This window comes from Aspergillus nidulans, chromosome I, assembly GCF_000011425.1.
Source record: "Aspergillus nidulans FGSC A4 chromosome I".
In the NCBI taxonomy this organism is placed as follows: Eukaryota; Fungi; Ascomycota; class Eurotiomycetes; order Eurotiales; family Aspergillaceae; genus Aspergillus; species Aspergillus nidulans.
In genome coordinates, this window is record NC_066257.1 from 63,867 (window position 1) to 86,730 (window position 22,864).

The 22,864-nt window shown below is 49.8% G+C and overlaps 7 protein-coding genes across 7 annotated transcripts, besides 1 other annotated feature; 3 read left to right on the forward strand and 4 right to left on the reverse strand.

The window, feature by feature from the left end:
- Positions 1 to 22,864: part of a sequence feature (contig 1.108 735..352786(-1)) that runs on past both edges of the window.
- On the forward strand, positions 660 to 3,249 carry ANIA_10812 (uncharacterized protein; the record flags this gene model as incomplete). Its single annotated transcript, XM_658979.2, has 12 exons — positions 660 to 672; positions 748 to 1,027; positions 1,084 to 1,194; positions 1,303 to 1,397; positions 1,451 to 1,512; positions 1,569 to 1,669; positions 1,734 to 2,151; positions 2,204 to 2,357; positions 2,407 to 2,676; positions 2,742 to 2,895; positions 2,932 to 3,041; positions 3,107 to 3,249. The coding sequence occupies 12 exons, from the start codon at positions 660 to 662 to the stop codon at positions 3,247 to 3,249; spliced, it is 1,911 nt and encodes a 636-aa protein (XP_664071.2).
- On the forward strand, positions 4,138 to 6,467 carry ANIA_10819 (ankyrin repeat and protein kinase domain-containing protein; the record flags this gene model as incomplete). Its single annotated transcript, XM_050611569.1, has 2 exons — positions 4,138 to 4,713; positions 4,785 to 6,467. 2 exons carry the CDS (start codon positions 4,138 to 4,140, stop codon positions 6,465 to 6,467), a joined length of 2,259 nt encoding a protein of 752 aa, XP_050466917.1.
- ANIA_10815 (uncharacterized protein) lies at positions 7,344 to 8,315 on the reverse strand (the record flags this gene model as incomplete). Its single annotated transcript, XM_050611600.1, has 1 exon — positions 7,344 to 8,315. The coding sequence occupies one exon, from the start codon at positions 8,313 to 8,315 to the stop codon at positions 7,344 to 7,346; it is 972 nt and encodes a 323-aa protein (XP_050466918.1).
- Positions 11,572 to 13,226, reverse strand: ANIA_10811 (cytochrome P450; the record flags this gene model as incomplete). The annotated part of the gene is made up of 3 exons (XM_658978.2): positions 11,572 to 11,916; positions 12,003 to 13,115; positions 13,167 to 13,226. 3 exons carry the CDS (start codon positions 13,224 to 13,226, stop codon positions 11,572 to 11,574), a joined length of 1,518 nt encoding a protein of 505 aa, XP_664070.2.
- Positions 14,234 to 16,516, forward strand: ANIA_06465 (uncharacterized protein; the record flags this gene model as incomplete). The annotated part of the gene is made up of 11 exons (XM_658977.1): positions 14,234 to 14,418; positions 14,477 to 14,572; positions 14,669 to 14,808; positions 14,994 to 14,999; positions 15,068 to 15,101; positions 15,200 to 15,294; positions 15,654 to 15,660; positions 15,749 to 15,890; positions 16,195 to 16,221; positions 16,319 to 16,340; positions 16,434 to 16,516. 11 exons carry the CDS (start codon positions 14,234 to 14,236, stop codon positions 16,514 to 16,516), a joined length of 837 nt encoding a protein of 278 aa, XP_664069.1.
- Positions 16,986 to 20,092, reverse strand: ANIA_06464 (uncharacterized protein; the record flags this gene model as incomplete). The annotated part of the gene is made up of 6 exons (XM_658976.1): positions 16,986 to 17,866; positions 17,922 to 18,297; positions 18,351 to 18,448; positions 18,507 to 18,734; positions 18,806 to 19,649; positions 19,754 to 20,092. The coding sequence occupies 6 exons, from the start codon at positions 20,090 to 20,092 to the stop codon at positions 16,986 to 16,988; spliced, it is 2,766 nt and encodes a 921-aa protein (XP_664068.1).
- On the reverse strand, positions 20,611 to 20,959 carry ANIA_11512 (uncharacterized protein; the record flags this gene model as incomplete). The annotated part of the gene is made up of 2 exons (XM_050611716.1): positions 20,611 to 20,694; positions 20,900 to 20,959. 2 exons carry the CDS (start codon positions 20,957 to 20,959, stop codon positions 20,611 to 20,613), a joined length of 144 nt encoding a protein of 47 aa, XP_050466919.1.

The window sequence follows — 22,864 nt, forward strand, 5'->3', positions numbered from 1 at the left end:
CAAGTCCACGTTAGTTCGTATTTCTCCTCTTTTGCCCGCCCCGTGGAAAAATGAGGCGGAAGAGCTGGGTTTCTCGGCATACTGTTCAGCTTACGGAATTTGTTTTCAGATAAGGTATTGGGCGGTCGATGCTGAAAGTAATAACACATCAATTCAGGTCTCTAGATGGGAACTTTCTATGTGGGAAGTGGTAAGGGGCATGCGATGATACATATATATACCTCCCCGCTTGTACCAAAGCGACGTCCCGAAACGCCCTACCTGGAGAAAAGACAAACATTAATTGGAATACCGAATCGGAAGGACTTTAATAGGAGCTTAGAAAATGTAGAACAAACGAGCTTGAAGCCCGATTAGCGAGCGATCGCTTATAGTAAGTTGTATTTATAGTGTACAGCCGCTCGCGCGGTTTGAGAAATTGCGACATTACTAACAGAATACAGGGATTCCTGAAGCCCGGTCTTGGACGTGGGGGCTCTCTTTAGTCCTAATAGCCTTTAATTGTCGTCAAGAAGAGTTGAAGTGCAGACATTATTCAGGAAGGCTTTCTGCGGTTGTAATAGGGTTGCCTGACAAAGTTCCCCCTTGCGTCCGACGAGCCTCAAGATCTTCTATTGCAACCTCTCCTCTTGTGGCCATGACTGGCCGAAACGGCGCTCATGTTGAACGACGGTAATCCTTTGTTTATTCCTTTGATATCCTATCTCAATTTGTGCAATTGACGTTTGTACACTTCTCTAACCATAGAAACACGCAGTAACCCAAACCCGCTGACCGAGCGGACGGCCAGCGAGCTGGAACAGGATGTGCGCGATTTCCACAGACGAAAAGAGCTTAGCAGCGTTGTCGATGTCGAGCTCCTCGTGAAGGCAGCACTTATAGCCCGTGACCGAATCTACATGCAGATTTGCAGCCTGACGGAGCCCGAGAAGCGCGTGTTCGAGTCCGAGGAGAAGTTGGGGTTTTTTCAGCAGACGAAGGAGCTGAAAGTCAGCATCCTGACGACTGCTTGTGCTGCGATCATTCAGTAAGAGTTCCATTCAACTGTTGTACTCCTATGTGAAAGAACTAACTTTTGTGGAGGGGATGGCAGCAGTCAACGATCAACGCCAGCTCGCGGGGCTGGCAGTGCCAGTTCCTTCTACCCAATTCGACCGAAGAGCAACCCATGGTTAATGTTGTCCGGCATGTAATGTATATTACATGCTTGATTGATGCGGCGCCGTGGATTTCAGGGAGTATCGTGTCAGTTTGAGCTTCAGATAATCGATATATTTGGGCGTATACTAATACAGCGTCTAGTGGGACATGGCTCAGCGACCCCCTCCAGGAATCTAAATTTGGCCGTCGGTCTGCACTTTTCGTATCGGCATTATTTTGTGCTGCATGTGTGCTCGGTACGTCACTGTCAGTGACAGACATCGGTCAGGAACTAATGCTGGGTGTATAGGCACCGCTCGGTGTGATACATGGCAACAACTCCTAGCTTGTCGACTCATCCTTGGAATTGGGGTATGCTGTATATGAACTTACAGACCATGATACCAAGCTAACTAGTCGGAATCTAGATAGGTGCAAAGGCGTCCATTGCCCCAGTGTTTGCAGCCGAAGTAGCCGCAGACCATTTACGAGGCCGGCTGCTGATGATGTGGCAAATTTTTGACACGTTGTACGTTTTTACTCAGAATATTACCGCCATCTGCTCAGTTACTGAGATATTAATCTATTGCAAGTGGTATTTTCATTGGGTTCCTATGCTACTGGATTGTCGGCCGAAGCTGGCGCGGCCTTCTCGGCAGCGCCGCAGTCCCTGCCCTTATCCTCCTTGTCCTCGTCTTCCTGTGCCCGGAATCGCCCCGGTTTCTCATTAGAAGAGATAGATACCCAGAAGCCTTCCTGAGCCTCCGCCAACTACGGGGCTCCGATATCCAGGCTGCCAAAGACCTATACTACATCCACGCGCAGCTGCAAATAGAGACTGAATTGATTAATGGGAAGCGGCCGGAGGAGTGGTGGGCCAAAGAGGTCTATCAGGAAAAGGTAAAGGCACAGTCATTCTTCCAGAGAGTTGGGGCTCTTTTCAGTGTTCGGAGGAACCTGAGGGCTTGTATTGCGGCGTTTCTCGTCATGGCAGCGCAGCAGCTTTGTGGGGTGAGTGAAGTGTGGCCATACATACTCTTTGGTGCTCTAAGATTTTATACAGATCAACGTCCTTTCGTTCTACTCGTCTACGTTGTTTCGATCAGCATCTTCAACTTCTAGTACTAATAACACGACGCTAAGCGATTTCTCGAATCCCGCTGACATTGTCAACTGCGAAATACCCATGGACGATACAGTCGCGTGGCTGAACTTCGGTAGGCTACCCACAAGTCCAGATCGGTTCCAAGCACTCATATGATCTAGGATTCGGTCTCGCCAACTTCCTATTCACAATCCCAGCGTATATGTTCATCGACAGAAGAGGCCGTCGTATCCTTTTGCTTGTCTCTCTTGGGGGGATGTTCTTCACCCTGGTCGCAACCAGCGGGTTCTTCCTGATCATCACGCCAGACGATGCACGTAAAGGCCTCGTTTCTACGTTTACAATTGTTGTGTTTACACTTTTCTACGGGATCGGGGCTGGTCCTGTTCCATTCACATTCAGTGCCGAAGTCTTCCCTCTGGCATTCCGCGGTAAGTATGCTCTACAAACTTCTTGGTGCATCATGCGCGTTTCTGACAGCGAGACTGAATTACAGAGGTCGGCATGAGTTTCAGCGTCATGGTGAACTTCATCGGCCTGAGCATCTTGATTCTCTTTGTGCCCCCGCTGACTACTGCCTTCTCGCCGGATGACCCCAACAGAGATAAGGCGCGTTTAGTAGGCCAGTCTAATTTGCTCTTTTTCTTTACGTATGTGCTTCTTTCATCTTGACACTGGAAAAATAGCGTAATGACTGTTGCGTCTAGTGGCCTGAACGCCCTTGCCTTCATCCTAGTCTACTTCCTCGTTCCTAGCGGAACAGCGGGGATTAGTCTCGAGGAGATGAATTCTATATGTATTTCCCCCCATACCTCTGTATTCTGCTTATAAGCCGTACTAATAGATGGCTGTGAATGGCAGTCAATACTCGGACGGCCGTACACGCATATGAACACCTCCCTGCTGCGGTGAGAAGAAGATGGCAGCCACTGGTTGTGCAAAAGGAGGGACAAGAACATCAGCGAGATCAACACCATTTGCAAACCATATATAGTAATGTCTAGAGCGAGAGACATGTAATCTTTAATGATGCGGCATGAGACTGCTTCGTGGCTTTGACCCGTGTGTTTGTAACTTGTTAGGACACAAGTGGACGGCAAAAAGTGCGAATGCATATGGCGGACAGGATCTTGTTACGTTTATATGCCACAGAAATAGCTGAACTGCCTATTCCTGGGAAATTACATAGCATGCTCATAGTAACTCTTTATTGATTGACGTAATTAATGAAGGGTCTACTAAACAGAAGTATTCCCATACTACCTATTCTCTCATGTTAATTCAGTCACTTTACCTGCCCAACTGCGCCCGGATAAAACTTTAGAGAAATAATTTGCCCTAACATGCTCGCTACACTGGGAAGTTTACTGGACTTTTTTTCCTATAATGCTTCGGTTATAATACAATCCTCCCACCCGATAAGGGGTCCCCGCTCCAGCCACGAACTAGCCTGTGCTCTAATGACGTGGCGGTGCTCTTAGCGTTTGTTATTTTCTGACCAGTGGACACCCCCGCGGGGTGAAATGGAGTACCCTCCTGCAGAGGTTGGTGCGCACATGATGCCACTGTTATTGGATGATGCATGAGCCCTGTCGGAAAGGACACAAGTCAAGCAGGGCGCTGCCTACGCAACCTGCCCCAGTCACTGACTCGACCTTTCAGCTCTCTTTTTCCATTCCTTTCCATCATCGTTATCACCGTTTCATCGATTCTAATCCTGCCTTCATCCCTCATGAAATTACTCAGGAATTACGAAGGTAGTTCCTATCGGATGTGTACTCACACGCTGTATTTGTTCGCTCAGTCTGAGCCAGTGGCGCTCAGTCCCATGAAACGCAACTAGCTTGTATATTCACTTCCCTATCCAGGATCCCTCGTATGCGCGACACAAGATGAGATTCCCCAGGCGCCGACCTCTGGACTTTCGCAAAGAACTGGCTGAACGGCTGCTGAGTGCTATTGGCAAGGGTGCAGGGAGATTCGCGCCGCGCGATGAACTACTACAAATATGGAATGTTGAAGTGCTAGCGGAATTTGCGTCCCGCGAAAGAATCCGGCTTCCTTCTGCTTCATCTCTTGAAGATATTCGCAAAGATTTTCTGCAGACAATCTCCCTCCTGGTTTACGTCGGCTGGGATGAGTGGTCGCGTTTCGATACGCTATTCCTATCGCATAAGGGACCTGATCAAGAGCTGGATCGGACCGATCGACATATTCAGGAATATGATGTTCAAACTCTATCAAACGCTGATTTCCTAGGTCCAATGAGGGGAAATCTATTCTTTGACAATCGACATCTCTTCTGTCCCGTCGAAATCGTAGAGAATGAGAATTTGAGGCTAGATGGTAACTGGAAACTACCGTTGTTGGAGGGCAGATCTGAGCACTGTGGACGTGGTGGCTTTGGGCAGGTTACCAGAGAGGTGATCGCAGCCAGGCATTATCACTCAGTCCACGGCCCATCCATGGTATGTTCCCCTGGTGTACGACGAGTACGGCGATGGTCGTTGTCACTGACCTGTATTTTTGTCCTACCTAGTCCGAAAAAGTCGTTGCTCGCAAGGTATTCAAATCCATTATAGACTTTGAGCGTGAGCGCTGGGTCCTAAAAGAGCTCCGTAAATGTGAAGTCCAGAATGCACGCATCGTCCTCCCCCTCGCAACGGTTGTCGTCGGTGGCCAGTCCAACATCCTCTTTCCACCGGCGCGAATGGACCTGGACAAGTTCCTCGCCGGTGGACTGGTGTCGCCAGACGAGTGTGGGATGATGGAGCTACTAACTGAGCTAATGGGCCTTGCCGGTGCGTTGTCACACCTACACACATCGCTGGGCTTCAACGTCTACGGTTGCCACGCGGATCTCAAGTGCGCCAATATCCTCATATACCCTAGTCGCGAGAACAGCGGGTCCTCGAGGATCGGGAGCTGGATGATCACCGACTTCGGACTCTCCATAATTACAGCTTCGGCCAAACGTAGAGACAGTGGCTTTATGCTCCCCGAACAGCAGGCCACTGACACAGTGACACTTCTACGCCAAATGCCGGGCGCTTATCAAGCTCCAGAGGTCCGCTATGGTGACGGTGTTAGTCGGAGCAGCGATATTTGGTCCTTCGGGTGCATTATGGTTCGAGTCCTTGCCTTCAAGTTAGATGGAGTGCGCGGGCTCCAGGAGTTGGATAGACTTCGTGCAAAGGACGATGATGGCGTCACTATTTATTCCAATGACCACTTCAACAGAGGGGAGCCTCCAATATTGAACCCACATATCGCCAACTGGATCAATAATCTGCCAGTCAGGTATCCAGGTTACAATGGCGAGTTCCTGCAAGATTGTGCTGCTGTGCTTCGGCGTACTTTGGCGATCGACAAACACGATCGACCAAAGGCGAGTGAAGTTCAATACTTACTAGGAGAGCTCAGATCCCTCTTCCATACATCAATGCATACCCCCTCGGAGTCCGCCTCGTCGGTACCCTCACTTGGAACACCAAGGTCGTCAGTAACTGATCTCGCACCTCCGTCAAGCGTAGGCGGTGCTCTCCGGGTGGAGGATCTTTTCAATGCAATCAGGGGCTCCAATCTGCGTAAAGTTGAGGCATGTCTTGCAGAAGGCGTCGATATCGAAAAGCACGATGACCACGGTGATACACCACTGGGGGTAGCTGCTAGGTTGGGACATGGGCCGATTGTCCAGTGTTTGTTGGAAGCGAGGGCGCAAGTCAATGCAAGGTCTGCAGGAGGCAAAACGGCTTTGATGCTTGCCTCGTATGCAGGCTTCGAGGGTGTTGTGCAACTGCTTCTTCACCATAACGCAGATTGTCAAGAATACTCCAATGAAGGACTGACTTGTCTCCACTACGCAACCTTTCGGCACGCCAGCGCAGGACTCATCCGGCTCCTGACTCAACACTTCAAGCCTGTTGACATCCCAACGAGAAGTCCCACCGAGGAAACTCCACTAGTGAGCTTGCTCAAGAACTATGTTCCCAGCACCGCATGGGAAGATAAGGTCCGCGCTCTAATATCCGCGGGCGCAGACGTGAACGCAACTGACAAGTTTGGAAACAAACCGATCGACTATACAGGGGGAGTCAGGTCAGAAGCAGCTCTTGAGATGCTTCAAGCTCCCGTTGGTCCACCCCGCTCAATTCGGTCAAGTATTGATAGCGGACAATCACATCGTTCCTTTAGCCTTCGCTGGCGAAGATCAAAAGGTTGAGCTAATTTTTCAACAGCGCTTTGATTCTGATTTGAGCGCCACCCACAAACTATAGACTACAATGTTACATCACCATGTGCGCACGATGAATGGGGTTCAATCTCCGTCCGCGCCGATTCGAGAACCCACAGAAGGCGAGGATTGTCAACCTGGATCTCGTTATGTTTGGCGAAAGTCTGCCAAATTGGTCTGCAGAAAGGAAGCGGAGCTGCTACCTAGCGCTGAACTGTTTCTTGTTATCAGGACGAGTCTGAAGATTGCATCGTGGTCGGAGCTCCAGCGATAGTGTCAAGATATGTCCCCGGGGCTTCTGATAATTAGGAGGTTGGGAGGACTGAAGAAGGGGGGATGGTAATTTGTGTGTAATTGGGGGTATGATGAGGTTTGAGCTCGTTAGGCAGTCTGGCCTAGGAGGACCGACTTGTCGGGACCTGGAAAGGTGCCGTGAAGCGCAAGCAACGGGGTGTGAGGGAGGACAGAGGTGGGTGGGAAGTCAAGGGACGTCCGACGTTGGACTGCGTGGCCAGCGCAACAAGGAAGATGATGATGTGATTGGTTATTGGAGGCGTATTGGCGCATGCTGGAGGAACATCTAAGGCACACGGCCCGAATTCTTACAATGGGGGCGGATTACTTACAAATGGCTAACGTAAAGATTCATACTAATATAATAGTAGTTGCCTATCTTTAACAAGCAAATAATCGTCGAGATATGAATACTGCTCAATCCCCGGCTCTGTGCAATCGGGCCATTCCAGGTGTACGTGGACCAGCAGAATTGCCTGTAGTGTCTGAGCACTATCAATAAACAGAGTAGCCGGGCTGCAAGGCGAGGTAAGAAACCTTTTAGACATCCAAACTGATTATGGCTTTACATCAGAGGTAATCCTTCGTCCTAGCCTCACAAAACTCCCAAAACTCCTTTGCTCTCCCCGATCCACCATCCTCTGCCACCTTCATCGCGCTCAATAATGCGTCCGCCACCTGATCATGGATTCGGCCAAACGGGATGACATAGCAGCCATTGTTTTGCAACGATATCGCAGGACTAAACCCAGCATACAGCTCTGTATGTGCAGCCAAGCCCGCTCTGTGCAGCAAGGGATAAGAGAGTATCTTCATCAGCCTCGCGTCCTTGAGAAGATTCGTGTTTGCTGCTCCGGGGTTCAACGCAACGCTGACGATCCCACGGGACCCATATCGTCGGGCGAACTCGGCAGACAGGAACCAGTTTCCTGTCTTGGAGTTTACGTAGTTGCGGACATTGTCCTTAGGTGGGCTGGTAAGCTCAGACATGATGATTCCTTCATCCGGCGAGGAGAGCTCAGCGACTTGACTGCTTGTCCAAATTACTCTCACTGACCCAGGAGATACGGACGAGGCAACCGCCGCGTCGAGTAAAGGGAGTAACATCTGCGTGAAGAGGAAGGGGCCGAAGCAGTTGACGGCTAGCTGGAGCTCATGGCCTTGTTTGGAAACGCTACCCAAGGGCGGTTGGGAGACGCCGGCATTGTTCCACAGGATATCCAGTTTCGATTCTTGTGCTTTGAAGGCTTCTACCGAAGCCTTGATGCTCCTTAGATCATCAAGCTCGAGGATGATAAAGTCCAGCTCACCATGATGATTAGGTGCAGAGGCTTGGATTTCTTGGATCGCCTTTTCTGCTTTCTCTTCGCTGCGGGCGGTAATGTAGACCTTGCCGCCGTGGCAATAGAGAATCTTGGCGAGTTCCAACCCAATTCCAGACGTGCCGCCAGTGATGAGGAACACTTTGCCTTGCTGTTCCGAGAGGTTCTCGCTGGTGAAGGTTGGGTGGGGGGGAAAGAACTGGGAGAACTGGGCGCCCATCTCTCGAGCTGTTGCAGGGGCTAGAAAGGAGTTGTAAAAGGGAAGGGGGGTCTCCAAGTGAGCGGTGAAAGATAATGACCAAAGAAAGAAAGGGAGATAAGGGGGGATGTAAGAGGGTAAGGCTTGAGCTGATGCCACTAACGATTCCACTTCTTTGTCTAAGCCAAGAAAAGACAGCGCGGTTACGAGCTAGCCTGCCAAAGAACCGGTCTTACATTCTTAAGCTGAAGCAGACGAGGGCTTTGTAAGACAATCTTTGCAATCTCGGCCAATAATACTGAACCGAGCTTGACTAATACACTCTGCTCGCACCATCACGGTGCTCTGTACTTCTAGCTAACGTGATACCGCGGGCAATAGATGCTTTACACCAGATTCCCAGTATGACTCGCCTTGACAGCCTCCAGGTAGGTCTTCAGATCATCCGAAAGCCACCAGCAGCGCTTCTCTTGCTCGACTACCTGAAAGTACTGCTTAATATAGTATCTGATCTGCTCGGCGCAGACCCTTTTGGCCTCCTCCTCGCCAACCGACTGCTCCTGCATGATCACCCAAACTGCATTATACACATAGTCAATCCCCAACCGCTGAGCCTCCTCGCAGTTCTTGTTCCACGTGTAGTTGTCATTCGTGAGACTAACCGCGGCATATCCAGGCCGGGCAAGTTTCAAGCAGAGCTCCAGTTCCTCGTTGCGAATGCTAATGGCCATGGCAAAGGTCAGTGTTCCGAACCAAATCAATTCCCCAGCATCGATGACCCGGCTCGGGAGATACGCCTCCAGTGTGCGCAATGGCCGTGAGCGCGGGTGGGCTGCCAGCTGCAGGAACCTGGTCCAAGCCTTCTCCGTCGTGCCTGCGCGCTCAGGATCAATAGCCATCATCTAGGTGATGACTTGTTCTTGCAACTTCTTTGCTTGCATATGCGGCCTGCTAGCGCCCGCTTTACTAAACGATTCGGCCAGAGTATCCGAATTTCGGGTAAGCGGTGCATGACGCCGTAGCTTAAGCTGTTCTCTCACGTCAATCAGAGACTGCGAACTCAAAACGTCCAATACTCACGGTACTGGGTGATTCATAAAGGCAGTAAATACCGGAGAGACTCTTTAATAATGGCCTGCAGATAGGTAAATCTCTCGAGCTCAGCCCACTCGGCACACGCTCTGGCCAACCCGCCATAGTCTCCCAGAGTTCATCGCGGAGGCTCGAGCGAATATCCGGGCTATCGGCGATGTAGAACGAGGCGAAAGCGATTGTTCGTGCGGTGCTGGCTGTGCCGCCACCAAGGAGGACTTGGGCTTCTTTTGCGAGGCGCTCGGGCGAACGGTCAGACTCGGGCATGTCGCTCTGGGCTACATGGGGAAAGAGCGAGGTTACGGGCTTGCTGTTGTTGTGCGTTTGGCTGAAGATTCTGTCTATATTTTCCCGTGCAACTTGGATAGTCCAAGGTGAATATTACTAGCATTGTCTATCCTGTCAGAATGGTTCCGCCGCTAGGAACGTGCGCACTCGCTTGAATTCATTAAAGACTTGACCTTGGGGAAAGAGCCAGAGCAAATACCGCTCGGGAATGTAGCTCACGATTCTAACCGTGGTCAGCGAGCATTGTTCCACTGGTCCAAGTCCAAGAAAGCTGTATTTACAGACTGAACAAAAGGTATACATACCGAACTAGACTCGGAAACCCCGTAAATAGCGAAATCCATCTCACATGCATATGGATAAGTTATACCTGGCCAAACGAGTCTTCATTTCCCTGATACGTAAAGACTGGTCATGCAAAGCCCACGTACCAATATGGTGCAAATTCAGGATGATCGAGGAATCTATCTCCTTCCGCTACATCATCCAGGCAGATCTTCGCGATGATATCGCCTGAGAACGCGGCACAGGCATGGTCCAGCTGCACAACCATACCTGTCCCTGACGAGGCGCGCAGTGGCTGTTCAAATTTGAGCGTCACCTCCGCGAGCGTTGGCTGGGGTTTCTGGATGCTCTTGCGTGAGAAGAAAGGCTCGAGCGGTTTGCGTCGCTTAAGGTGCAGTGTGTGGTCTACTGTCAGTAAATGGGAGCCTGAATTGTGGTTCTGTTTTCAGCATTCATAAATATTTTGAAAGCTACAAGCGGGTTAAGATAGGGAGAAACGGGTACCGTCGAATTCGAATTCTATTCCCTTGCAGAACACATCGTAATGGTTCGTTCGCCGCTTGCTCTCGGTCACATAGAGTTCATTATAGAAGTCTGGGTCGTGACTGGAGAGTTTGTCTGGGTTGACATGGATAATTAGACCTAGCGCTCTCAGGTCGTGTTAATCCTCCAGGAAATAAGTAGGTACGTAGGTAGAGAGGCGATAAAAGAAGCTGTAGATGCTATACCATAGACTCTATGCATTCGTTCAATCTCAAAAATATATTTCCCATTCTTCCAGTTGTCAAAATAAAATTCATACCAGCCTGTGGCGGCAGCAATCCTTGATCCGGGAAACTTGGCCAGAGGCGGGAAGTAAAGACGGTAATGATACTGATATTGTAGATGGTGACTAAGAGTGCCACGAGTGCCAAGAGAGGTATGAGACCCTCTCCTCTGTTCTCCTTTGCGGCTAGGGGTGAATGTGAACGATGTCGAGCAGATAATCGGATAAGGTAGACAAAAACTGACACACGGCTTCAAGACTAGGGCTGGGAGGTAATCAATACACTCTCTATGAACTTTCTGCGGATGTGATTCAGTAATTGAGGATGGATACCAATACACGGTGCATGCTTGAACTCCCTCTAGAGCGCCCGGCCATAGATGTGCTACATCTGCCACTGCCTGGGTAATACCCAAGCAGACTATTACTGCTACTACAGGTTTAGCTTCTGGCAGGGCTAGGTTGACTACAGGTCTCAGCACCCGGGCTGATCTGCCACCAAAGCTAGCTCTTAGAAAGCAGCAGACGTCTTCATATTCGATCTACTTAGAAGTACAGGCAATGCAGAACGAATGGCAATTTCGTTGACTTTCTCTGACCAGTACTTGGCATGCTCCCTTTCTGGCCAGAAGATAAGTGATAGACATCAAATTGGCTAAAAAGAACTCAAATCGCGCCGCTTCGAACTCCAAGTCCTACTGATCAACTCATAAGCAGCCGGCAAGCATGAGATAATGATTACAGCGCAATCATACATTCCAGCGCGATCACAAATGGCAAACATCCGGCGCACGGCTGCATTCCTGCGCGGTGACCACAGCTAGCGCTTACTTGAGCCGGTAGCCATCAGACCGTGCGAGAGCTGATACGCACGTTGATTGGCTTCCTCTCAACAAGCAGATACGTCCGCAGGTCCTCCCAATTGACACCCTGGCCATCAATCGCCCCAAAGTCAAACACCCAGACCAATTTGGCAAGTATCAGCCGCATTTCGGCCCACGCCAGGTGCTGGCCGAGACATGCACGGGGCCCGGTGCTGAAAGGCTGGACGACCTGGCGCTGATCATTGAAAAAGCAAGAACTGGAGTCGGACGTGGAAGACGCCAGCCATCGCTCTGGAAGAAATGAGGTGGCTCGGTTAAAGAGGGTTGGGTCACGATTGAGGGTGTATGCTTGGATTGACACTGGGGTCTGGGTGGACTCTCCGGTTAGCAGGTGGTTTACCCAGGTGCTTGCTAAATAGCATCACTGCTTGGCGCCGAGGATCATTCGCTTACCCCACCTGGCAGCCATGTACCGCATATCATACTGCCTCCTTGAGGGACGAGGCGGGGCAATACCCATGGAATTGGTGGACATAGTCGGAGTCCCTCCTGTATGACTGCATTGAGGAAGGGCAAATTGCGCACTGCATCAAGCGTGATCGCGTCCAGGCCGGAAAAAGCACCTCTAATCTCATTCTCGAGTCGTTGAAGACTTTCGGGGCTATGATTTACCAAGTAGTTTAGGGTCCCAGTTAATGCTGTTGCTGTTGTCTCACTGCCTGCTGTGGTCAAAATCATAAAGGTAGCGTAAAGCTCACCTGCATCAAGTCGAAGACCACCCCTCTCGTCAATAACGTAAGACATGAAATCGGGGCGCTGCAGTTCCCAGCCCAGTCGGCGCTGGACTTTGTCGACGATCTGCTGATAGTGATCTCGTTGGATTTTTCGCATTGAAGGTGGAACACACTTGAGTAGAACGGCTTCAATCAGCGGATAATACCGCGTGGCAATAACGAAGCCGGCGGCCTTGACACTGTCGAATAGTAAGGCAATCCATGGATGGTATCTTGAGTGCTGAAGACAGTCAAAGGACTCGCCAAAACCGAGATCCCCAAAGATGTCGAAAGTAGTGTAGTTGAACCACGGTGTCATGTTGATGTGGGCGCTTGGACTTTTGCTGACAAGGTCCTGCAGCTGCGCTACAAGCAGATTGACATATTTCTGAACAAACGGTTCTTGTTTGCGGAGAGCGCGGGCTGTGAACCCTGGACTTAGGACGCGCCGCATCTGCGCATGTCTTTCTGGGTTAATAACGCTGAGTAACGAATCCGGATGCCCAGGTTGACGCGCCCACCACAGCGGATCTTTGAGGAATTGGCCCTGACTCTTTTCGGGGCGAGGCTGAAAGATATCGGTGTAGGCTTCCGGGTGGGCAAATGTCACTTCATTTGGAGCAATTCTGATAATGGGACCGTACTGCTCGTGAAGCTTTTGGAAGTCCTGGATGATGGTACCCCTGATCAGCGCGTAAACGAACGGAAGACGAGATGCAGCCCACGCGCTGGGCCCGGGAATGCCAGATAACGGATGGAAATAAAGATTGTAGGTAATCCGAACAAGGCGATACTACAAGATGTGTCAGATCGGCGGAAAGGTAGACCGAGGCAGGAATCATACAATCAAAATGGCGAGCAGGAGTGTTGCCCACAGGCTAGAGGAGAATAGGTAGACACCCATAGTGAGGCTAACGGTTACGTGATAGACTTTCCAATGTACGGGGGCAGTTTTATTCTACAGCTTTGAGTCTGAGGCAGCAAGAAGCGAAAAGCAACAAGACAATAAGAAACAGAATGCGGGAAAGGAACATGCAAGGCAGCCGCTGTCGAATGTGGTGGCACCTCGAAAATTGTGGCCAAAGGTCAAGGGGAGCGCGTGAGATTTTATAATCCTTCTCCGTCTTCACATGCTGCTGCTTCTCTTTGTGTTTCGATCCCCCTTTTCCCATTCCTCCTTCTCTTCTTATTAGATAAACATGCCATGGCATCTCAGTGGTTTACCGGTGGCGCCCTTCCTCCTGCTGGAGTTGAACCCAATTTTGAGATCCGCTCAGTCAGCTGCATGGCAATATTGCCCTCCATGCGAGCTTTCTTTCTGTGACCACAATCGCAGTGGCCATGAGGCTGTTCACACGTATGCGGGTCCTTTGTATGAAGCTGGGGATAGACGGCTGTGAGCCTAATTGTCAAGCCGGGTTGTTACAACCTCGCTGATTGATATAGTCTTTTTTTGCTGGCACATGTAGCTTGTCGACCTGCCTAGTGAAGACGCGATTCTTCGCCTGACCATCACGTTCACGGGGCTCATGTCTTATTATATGCGTGATTCTACCCAAGTCATATAATACTAAATTCTAAGTGCTAGCCCAGGTTTTTTTTCGCGGGGAATTGGCCGCCATATGTAGGGTGTACCCATGATCTGGCTCACAAGGACTCTTAAGGTAAGGACCCCTCTCCTACAATGAAACAAAGATGGGATACAAAGTCACTGTCTAGATATTCAATATTGACAATACATCTACACTTTTCTGACGGCTTCCATTAAACTCGCTTTCGTCTTCTTCTACTACCGCATCTTTCCACGCCATCTCAGCATTAGGTATCTCATTACCTTTGGCGTCGCTTTCGTTGCAGTCTCCAACCTCACTCTCCTCTTTCTAACCATCTTCTCCTGCCTACCGGTAAGCCATGCCTGGGATTCCGCCTCACCTAGCCGCTGCTGGATGCCTGGAATCTTGCCCTATACCTCTGGCGCCCTTCAGTTCAGCCACAGGTCTCTACGTCCTTCTGCTCCGTGTCCGCACTCTCTGGGCCCTAAATATAACGGCGTGGAAAAGGATTCGGCTTGCAGCTGTCTTCGGTCTGGGAATACTGTACGTTTTATCCAGCCTTTTCTGGACCGGTTATAGAGTAGCTGATCTCTCCTACTAGTGCCTTCGCCGCAAGCATAGTCCGTCTCGGCATGACGCACGTCCTCACAAGCAGCCCAGGCGCAACCTGGAACATATCCTCAATTTCTAAATGGGCGTACGTTTCACAATCTTGCACCAGTCACTAACCTTATCTACCAGGAAGGCTCGTGCTAAACATGTGTCTTGAGCAGTACTGTCTAAGCCTACACAGAGTTATCTGCGCTTGTCTGCCCGTTTTACCTGCCTTGCTTGATAGATACAGAGAGAAGAACTTTGGCTCCTCGCTTAACAGACTCTGGTCAGGCGGAAGTCGTCGGAGTTACTCCAGCGCCGCGACAGAATCAGAGGTCAGTAAGTCAAAACTCCGACCCACGAGCTGCAGGTTGCATAGTAGGAGTCGTTATCCGCGGAACGGCTCAGGCACCCTGGCGGGATAGATACAGATGCTTAATAGCGCGCTGGTTTAATGTTTTTACTCCATTCTTTTCCCCTAATATTCATCATAAGCACTCGTTATATACTCTATAATGTCGCAGGATTTTGTAAGAATGACGGTCTACTCTTTTTTTGATTGGTTTGAACGCTTAGGTGTCTGATGATGACATGAAAGACTGCGCATACCCCGACATTATCTCAAAAAGTAAGTAAGTGCCTAAGACTATTAGACCTGTCACTTATCGATTAAGTGCCGATAGTTTGTGTGTATGACGTTCCTAGCGGCTATATAAACTTCCCTTCTTAGGGGTCCAATTTCTTCCACCTCCGACAACCAGCCCCCAGCCATCTCTTTGGAGCGCCTATCACCCCAGACAGAAGTGAATCTTCATCTCACCAAAAGTACTGGTTCGCGCCCTGTTCCCCCCTTGAATTAGTCCCAGACGAATCACTGCATAAACGACAAGCACGCATGGACAGAAACCATGATAATACCCCAGCGCCATATAATCATCCTACACACAGCACTTCCTATATTGATCTGCATTTCGGGGCCGTGCGTGGCCCTGGAGGTACTTCACCAACCGTACTACTTACTCCTCTGACCGCTAATTCAACGCCTAGTACTTTGATATAGAATTGCATCTGAGGAAGCAAAAATAACTCATGAGGACTACCACAATGTTATCATTCAGGATAAAGATCCATATATGGTGGGAGTGCGCATACTATGCTTACAGGTACTATGATACGCTTCATAGAGAATAGGTTAGATAACACGGTCCGAGTACTAACGCTAGCCTCCGGTTCGTATACGGCCTGATGATTGACTAGCAGCTACTACAGTCTAGTCTAGCTCGCCAGAAGCGGAGCCATGTCGTGGAGATGGCGATAGTGGTGATTACCGTGCGGGCCGCTCGGCTACATCAACCTCCTCGACGTCGCAAGTCATAACTCCACAGCGGAAGACTATGATGCAGGCCCGTTTTACAAGGGGTGTATGGGGCTTCATTTTGACAGCTTGTTTGTGTTCGCGTATGGTGCGAGTACGGGCCGCTTGTTGACCAGAATACATGGTGTTCGGATGAACCTGTTCGGGTTGTGTATACGGGCGGGCGCAGTTCGCAGCTGGCGAGCAGGACAATGGTCACGTTTCGTTGGACATATTAAGACACGACGGAAGGTTATGTCCGAGTGCCTTTGGAAAGCAGCTGCGAGGGATACATGTGCAGGTGAAGAAAAAGACCTAAGAGTTGGGAAGACCTCGGGTATAAGTGTTTTTCTTCTGCCTATGACCACCAGACTGGCAAATCCAAATCTGGCTGTGAGGTGAGACGGCCCATATCTGGTCCTTTGCTAAGTTTGTTCAGCATATAGGGCGTGTTGAGTAAGAGCAATAATATCTATACTATAACTACATGGACAGAATTTGCCGACTGCACGGTCAGGTAAGCAGGGCAGGGGCCCAAATATAACGTGACGGACTGCTTCGGACTATCTGCCAGGAATATTCTATCTAGTATCTGTGCGCTATTGCATAGAGAGTCACCGCAATCGGAACGAGTTTCGCTCAGTTCAATACTCCCTAAGCCTAGCCTGGGGCATGGACCTGGATTCGGCTTGATGTGCTGGTTTATTGGACTTCACAAATTCCATGTCTAGTACTTAGTAACAGATACAGGATCAATCTAACTCATGCGCAGGAATGGACAGAAATAATAAAGACAGGGCAGTTAAAAGTAGTTGCTGGGGGTCGGTGGGAGACGCCGAAACTCCATACAAAAACGAGCCAAAGTCTGCAGAATTAAAGGTCCTCTTGACAGTTGTGTTTCTATTTTCTATTTACCACAGTTTACTTGTATCCTGTACCAGTCCCAACAGTTAGCTTGACAGCAGCTAAGGATCAAAACAGGAAAAGAGCGCATTCAAGCAGCTGCCACCAATCTACGGAACATGATTTCTCTTCAATATTCTCCTACCACCCGTTCGGATCATATGACCACATTCTGTATATAGTCATGTCTCATGTATCGGGAGCCCATTCTCTGCGAAGGAATCCTCGCCTTACACTTTTCCGACGACCCGAGGTAGGTTCATTCAGGTATGCTTGGTAAGCCCGGGTCAGTAATGGGGCCATCATCCCCGGTAGAGTCAGTAAGTTCACATTTGTTATACCAAGTCTCTGCGGTATTTAGCATGGAATGAGTGATTGCATGCATATCCGCGCGCCCGTCTCCATCAAGATCAGCAAAGTAGGTGCAGGATCCTGCAACTGCACCTTCGTATGTCAGGCCTGCTGGTTCCCACCAGAACCGTGAGCCGCCGATCTCACGGCGGCCACGATTGTACCACACAGTCCCATCGCCGTTGAACTTGTTGGTATGAATTAGGTCGGCTCGGCCATCACCATTGACATCAGCCCAGTGTAGATTCGCCCGGTCTTTGGCCTCGGAAAATTTGACCTGATCAATCAACTCCCAGCCATTGTCATTATGAACCCAGCCCCAGGTCCGTCCGTCTTTCTCGATGCAGAGATAGTCAGCTTTGCCATTTCCTGTAATATCAGCGAGCTGGACTGGTCGGTCAAAGAACCCTAGTCCACGTTGTTCCGGGCAGGTCACGGTGGGCGCAGGATTGGCAGTGTACTCCCAATTGAAATCGCCGGTCTCTTTAATCCGATTACGGAACAGTCGAGGCCGGTTCAGATTATTTGGGTCTGTCCAGATTATGTCGCATGCACCATCCCCATCCCAGTCGACGAGATGCAAGTCCCGACGATCGAGGTCTCGGTTGATTGACATACTTGCAGGGTCGAAGATAACATAGTTTGGACCCCAGTAGCTCTCCCCATCATTGGAAACGAAGGAAAGCCCCTTGTTAGGGTATATTCGCATGTCGCCCTTCGAGAGGATCCAAACATAGTCCATACGACCGTCGTCGTGGCCCAACATGTTGCAGTACCGATTCCCATCGGCTACCAAAGAAATCGCCTTTAGTAAGAAGAAATGCCTTCAATACAAGTAACTGACCTTTGATTTTTGTTCCTCCGCTTCCTTTATTCTTCCATACACGGATTCTGTATGTGTACCCGCCCACTTTGTCACCGTCACCTCCACCGTTCACTGGGTTGTCGTCCCTGTCAACGAAGACGTAGTCCTGGCTGCCGAGAAGACCAAAGTCCTGCGGCACTCCATATATTCGTGCGAAGTGAACGCGACGTCGGAGCCCAGAGTTGCCAAAGTCGCTCATCCCAAAGTGTGTCGGTCCGGAGCTGTACCCCTTGTGGTAGCCCGGCCTCCACACAATGTTCAGACCGTCGCCTTCTTCAACTGTTTGGCAGCTTCGTGCATTGGTATAGGTTGTTGTCGCGCCAACATCATCTACCCACAACCAGTCATCTCGTCCCTGATGTGGACTGTCAGCAGATGCGATATTGCGTGTCGGAGAGGATATCTTACATCGCCATTGATGTCCTCGAGCCGAACGCCTCGAAGATCCCCTATTCCTTTACCGGTGAACCGTTTACCAAGCGGCTGCCAATACTTCGGCATATCGTCTATCATAAATATTAGCCTGATGAGCCATTTATCGAAGATGTGTAGAAGACCACTGACCAACCCATCCATTCCGCCAACAGGTAATATCCCCATTACCAGCAACCACGCAATAGTCGGCCCTACCATCACCGTCAACATCTCCCAGCCTTACATTGGCCTGACCATAGCCCTCGCGCGATTTCCATAGCCCTTTGTACACAAACCTAGGAGGGTCTTCACCGGTGTTGATGCTTGCGTAGGCCGTTCCGTCTTTTGCAATACAAACAAAATCGTCCAAACCATCAGCTAGTGATGTCAGTGCTGTAACAGCTTGAAAGGAGAAGACGAGGCAAGCCAAAGAACGGGGCAAAGCTAACCATTAACATCGATGAAATTAACACCAGCTGGGTTACAGTTATCTTCAACGGTCATAGAGATGTGCTCATCGACGAACTTTGTGCTCTGCCCGTCAATATTTCGATTAAGGAGGTACTTGACGCTGCCGTCGGCCTTAGTCCATCTGAGCATATCGTCGCGGTCACGACTGAATATTCGTGCGAAGAAGAACGTGTCAAAGTCATCTTCTCCGCCAAGCACAGTAAAGACCTCACCCATTGCCTCGCTGTCGTGATAGTAGATCCCATCCTCTTCTCCACTGCCACGTTGCGTCAATCCACCGGCATAAACACCAGTTCCGTACTCCCTCTCGCACTGCCCATCGCTTCCCCCTGGGCTTCCAAACGCTGCCGGTGCAACAATGAGGTTCTTGTTCGCAGCATCCTTGATCGCTGAATGCCATATAGACGCCATTTTCTTGTATCCAGCTTCGTTCGGATGAGTATCGTCGGCGAAGTCGTTGGGGAAAGCAATCCAGCCGTCTGCCCTGTTCATCTCCGCGAGAACAATGGAGACACCCTCCTCACGCATGGTTTTCACGAGCGTCCGGTACTGCGCATTTACGCTCGGGACATTAGCCTTAGCCTGGGCGTTTTCAGTAGGAAGCAGGGTGGAAAGGACAATCAAAGTACGGCTCATGTCCTCTGCTTGGACCAGTGTCTCTATCAGAGAGCGCATGCGGGCTCCGGCCTCAGGTATCTCAATGCCTAGGCGACAATCGTTTGTACCTGCGTTGATCAGAACAACATTAGGCTTGTACGCCAGCGATCCATGCACTGCGGCGGTAACCATGTCAATTGTATCGCCGGAGTGCGCTTCGACGTCCTGTGTTCCGCAACATGCTATCAGCAGGGATCCTCTTCAAAAGACAGAAAAGACATGTGCACCGCTAGCAGCAATTACTGAATTATAGCAAGTGGTGAACGTACGTTGTCCTTCATCGTTGAATCTGGGTCGTGTTTACTCCCAACCATATTAACTTCCCAGCCGTCAAAACGGAGCTGGTCCCGAAGATATTTGCGGTAACCATTGTGAGTCTCCGACTTCAAACCCCAGGTAATTGATGCTCCCAAGGGAAGAATGCGCAGCTCTACGTCTCCCACGGATTGACGGCGGACAAGGGCAGATGGGACCTGGTCTGATATAGAAGCGGCGTTGACCGGGAGGGAGGGAGCGCCTCTCCCGTATATGACATGTCCACGTACATTCAGAACATTCAAAAGTAGAATAGGAACAAGAATACCACAAAGTCTTTCAAGTAGAGCCATTGTTGTAGCTCGTGAGCAAGTTGGATTTGCATCAAGTTCCGTGGCTCTGTGCCCTATTTATCTTCTCTGTTCTTACGCCTTCAGTCGTAGTCATCTGTTCTCAATTACATATATCACGGGTACGACTCGCCCATGAACACTGTTGGATATTGTTTCGTTCTCAGTGGTCCATTCCATTGACTTGAATCTGAGATAGCACTAGACAATATCATCCAATGAACAGGATGTGTGCTATTCAAACCCAAGCTATGCTAGATATAGATATACTCCGAGCCAACATTATAGTGTGTATTATGGTACTGACTTCATTCCAGTGATGCAACGTTGTGCTGCATCAAAATAAGGTTCAAGTCCATCAGCACAATACCCAACCATCAATTATACCAGCTCGTTACAATGATCAAACCATGGATAGTGGAGCCAAAGCGTAAAAGGGGTTTCAAATGGATTTGGAGGCGTGAAGCAGGGCAAATATGGATAGGCGCTTTCTTGCGGTGATCTCGTCTATTGTGCATCTTTTATGGTTTGTGATAATCCACATCATGGGGTTCTCTAACGGTGATATTTGTCCTAAGCCTGTGGCTTTCCTGATCAGACCCAAACTATTTAGTCCAAGGGTAAGGATAGGTTGAGCAAGATGGCTCATTTACTGAACTGCCTCATGCGGAGCCCTGCGGTTCAGCCGGCCAGAGAGGGGAAATACAGCCCAATCCTCGGTTACTGAACTAGACCGGTAGTTTTTTGTTCAATATAATCACTGACTATCGGATACATAATAGGCTGAACACGTTGAACTGGGATACTTACATAGTCCCAACCGTACTCTCGTGATACCTGGACGGTGACTACCACTCCAGTCGTGGCCATTATGTTCAGGTTTTTCTTAGCGAGGTGACATTGACATCCTGCAGGTTTCTAGAGTCTGGACATAGTGATTAGTAGGACAAGTTGGGCATTTAATGCGCCAAGCATATGTGTAGTAGTCGAGCAACGACCTCAGTGCACTGGTCAGGGGACCAGTCTAGGTATTTGACGCCCTACATGCTGCAGACAGGGGTTAATCTAGGTCCGGGCACTTTATAGCCCAGGGTGGCAATGCACAGCCCGCCTGTTGTTTATTGCGCTGCATCGGGCAGAACTTTACGTCAGTGAAAAAAACTTTAGTCGCCCGTAATAATGACGAGTGCACAGAGAAATTGATCTGTCCACAGCTGGCAGAAGCCCATGAAGGGTTCCCCGCCTTCTACCTCGCTACCTGACTATTCTCCCATGAGGCTCCTTCAATTACGTATGGGAGTTACAAATGGGCCGAGCCGCAGAGGCGGGGCGGTTTATTCCAGACTGAAAGCCTGTGTCGGATCAAACCAGCAGCGAAGTACAGTATGTTGATCGCAGCTTCTTTACACGAGAACTAGCACTACTGCTGCCCTTCTTCTGGAGTGCTTGTCAGAATAGGGAGCACCTAGGGCCTCGCCGACAACATAAGCACACTGCAGTCTAGACGGGGACTTTCCCCCGTATCTTGCAGAAGACGGTGACCAGCACTGCTTGGCAAAAGCCAGGGTTCAGTGCTGCTTTAACAAAGGAGTGCACAGGCTAGTTTTGCCAATACAAGTAACCCCAATATCCGTTCACCTCACCCCTCCTGCGTAAAGACGGATTTTGGTCCAATGGAACTTTAGTATCCTGCAGGCACGGAGTAATTTCGACATGGTTTAACCCAGATACAGCCTTAGCACGTCCAAGACCTTACCCCTGGGCGCCCCGTAATTAGCTGGCCCCAATAGAGAGGCAGGCCAAATTACAGAGCCCCATCAAACCTCCCATTGGGCTTCTGTACGGTTCCCCGAGCCACATATGCTCCTATTGATTTTAGCAGAAGATTTCCTACTACCCCTGTAATTATGTGTCCCTGTGGGCCTACCTCGTGGGTTAGCTTGGCACCATGTCGGCGCCTGACTCGTAGATCAGGGTCTTGCCCCATTGTCTGGTGACTAAAACAACCAACACCAAGCCATTTCCTTCGATCTATTATTCGCTCTGCAACCTTGCCACAGTCCGGCGACATACTACCCGCAATGAACGGAATCCGCTTGCCCTAGGTTATATCTCAAGGGTTATATCCTCGGCATTGTGCCGGTTGTACTATCCGTGCGGCTGAATCAGTAAAAATAGAAGACAACACCTGATTTCCCTCTTTTGGGCATACACTCGCTCCGTAATGACCGGTAGAGGATGGTCTGATCGTACATTTTTCGCCAGTCAATCAAGTTTCAGTGGTCACCTGGATTCTGATTGATGGAAGTCATTACCTAGAAATAGTTGTCCGATAACTCCTCGCCCTCCTTACAGCCTTTTCCTAAAAGAATCGTTACTAACACTGGGCGCATTAGTTGCAAAGAGGTGGCAGCGTGCTCCGTGTCAAGATTAGCGAATATATTAAGCCCCCGTCTGGCACAGCCTAGACTGTATACCACTTTCGTTAAGGGTTCATTACGAGACAGTATAAGCTCATGGATATTAATACTGGTGAGTTAATTTTGTAGAGTTGACATGTTTATTACCCCGCAGCTAGCACCTCGTCTAGGCCAACCATACCCTAACCAGGTACGCAAACTGCCTCAGCCTCATCTCCCTTTTCTCTACTATCCCTTCATTCCTGCTACCATTTTCTTCATTGCACGGTCTCAACAACGACCCTTGTCCTTAATATACTGTCAGCAAATATTCGGATTATTTTGTTTGAGCTATTCATCTTGAGTATACAACCAA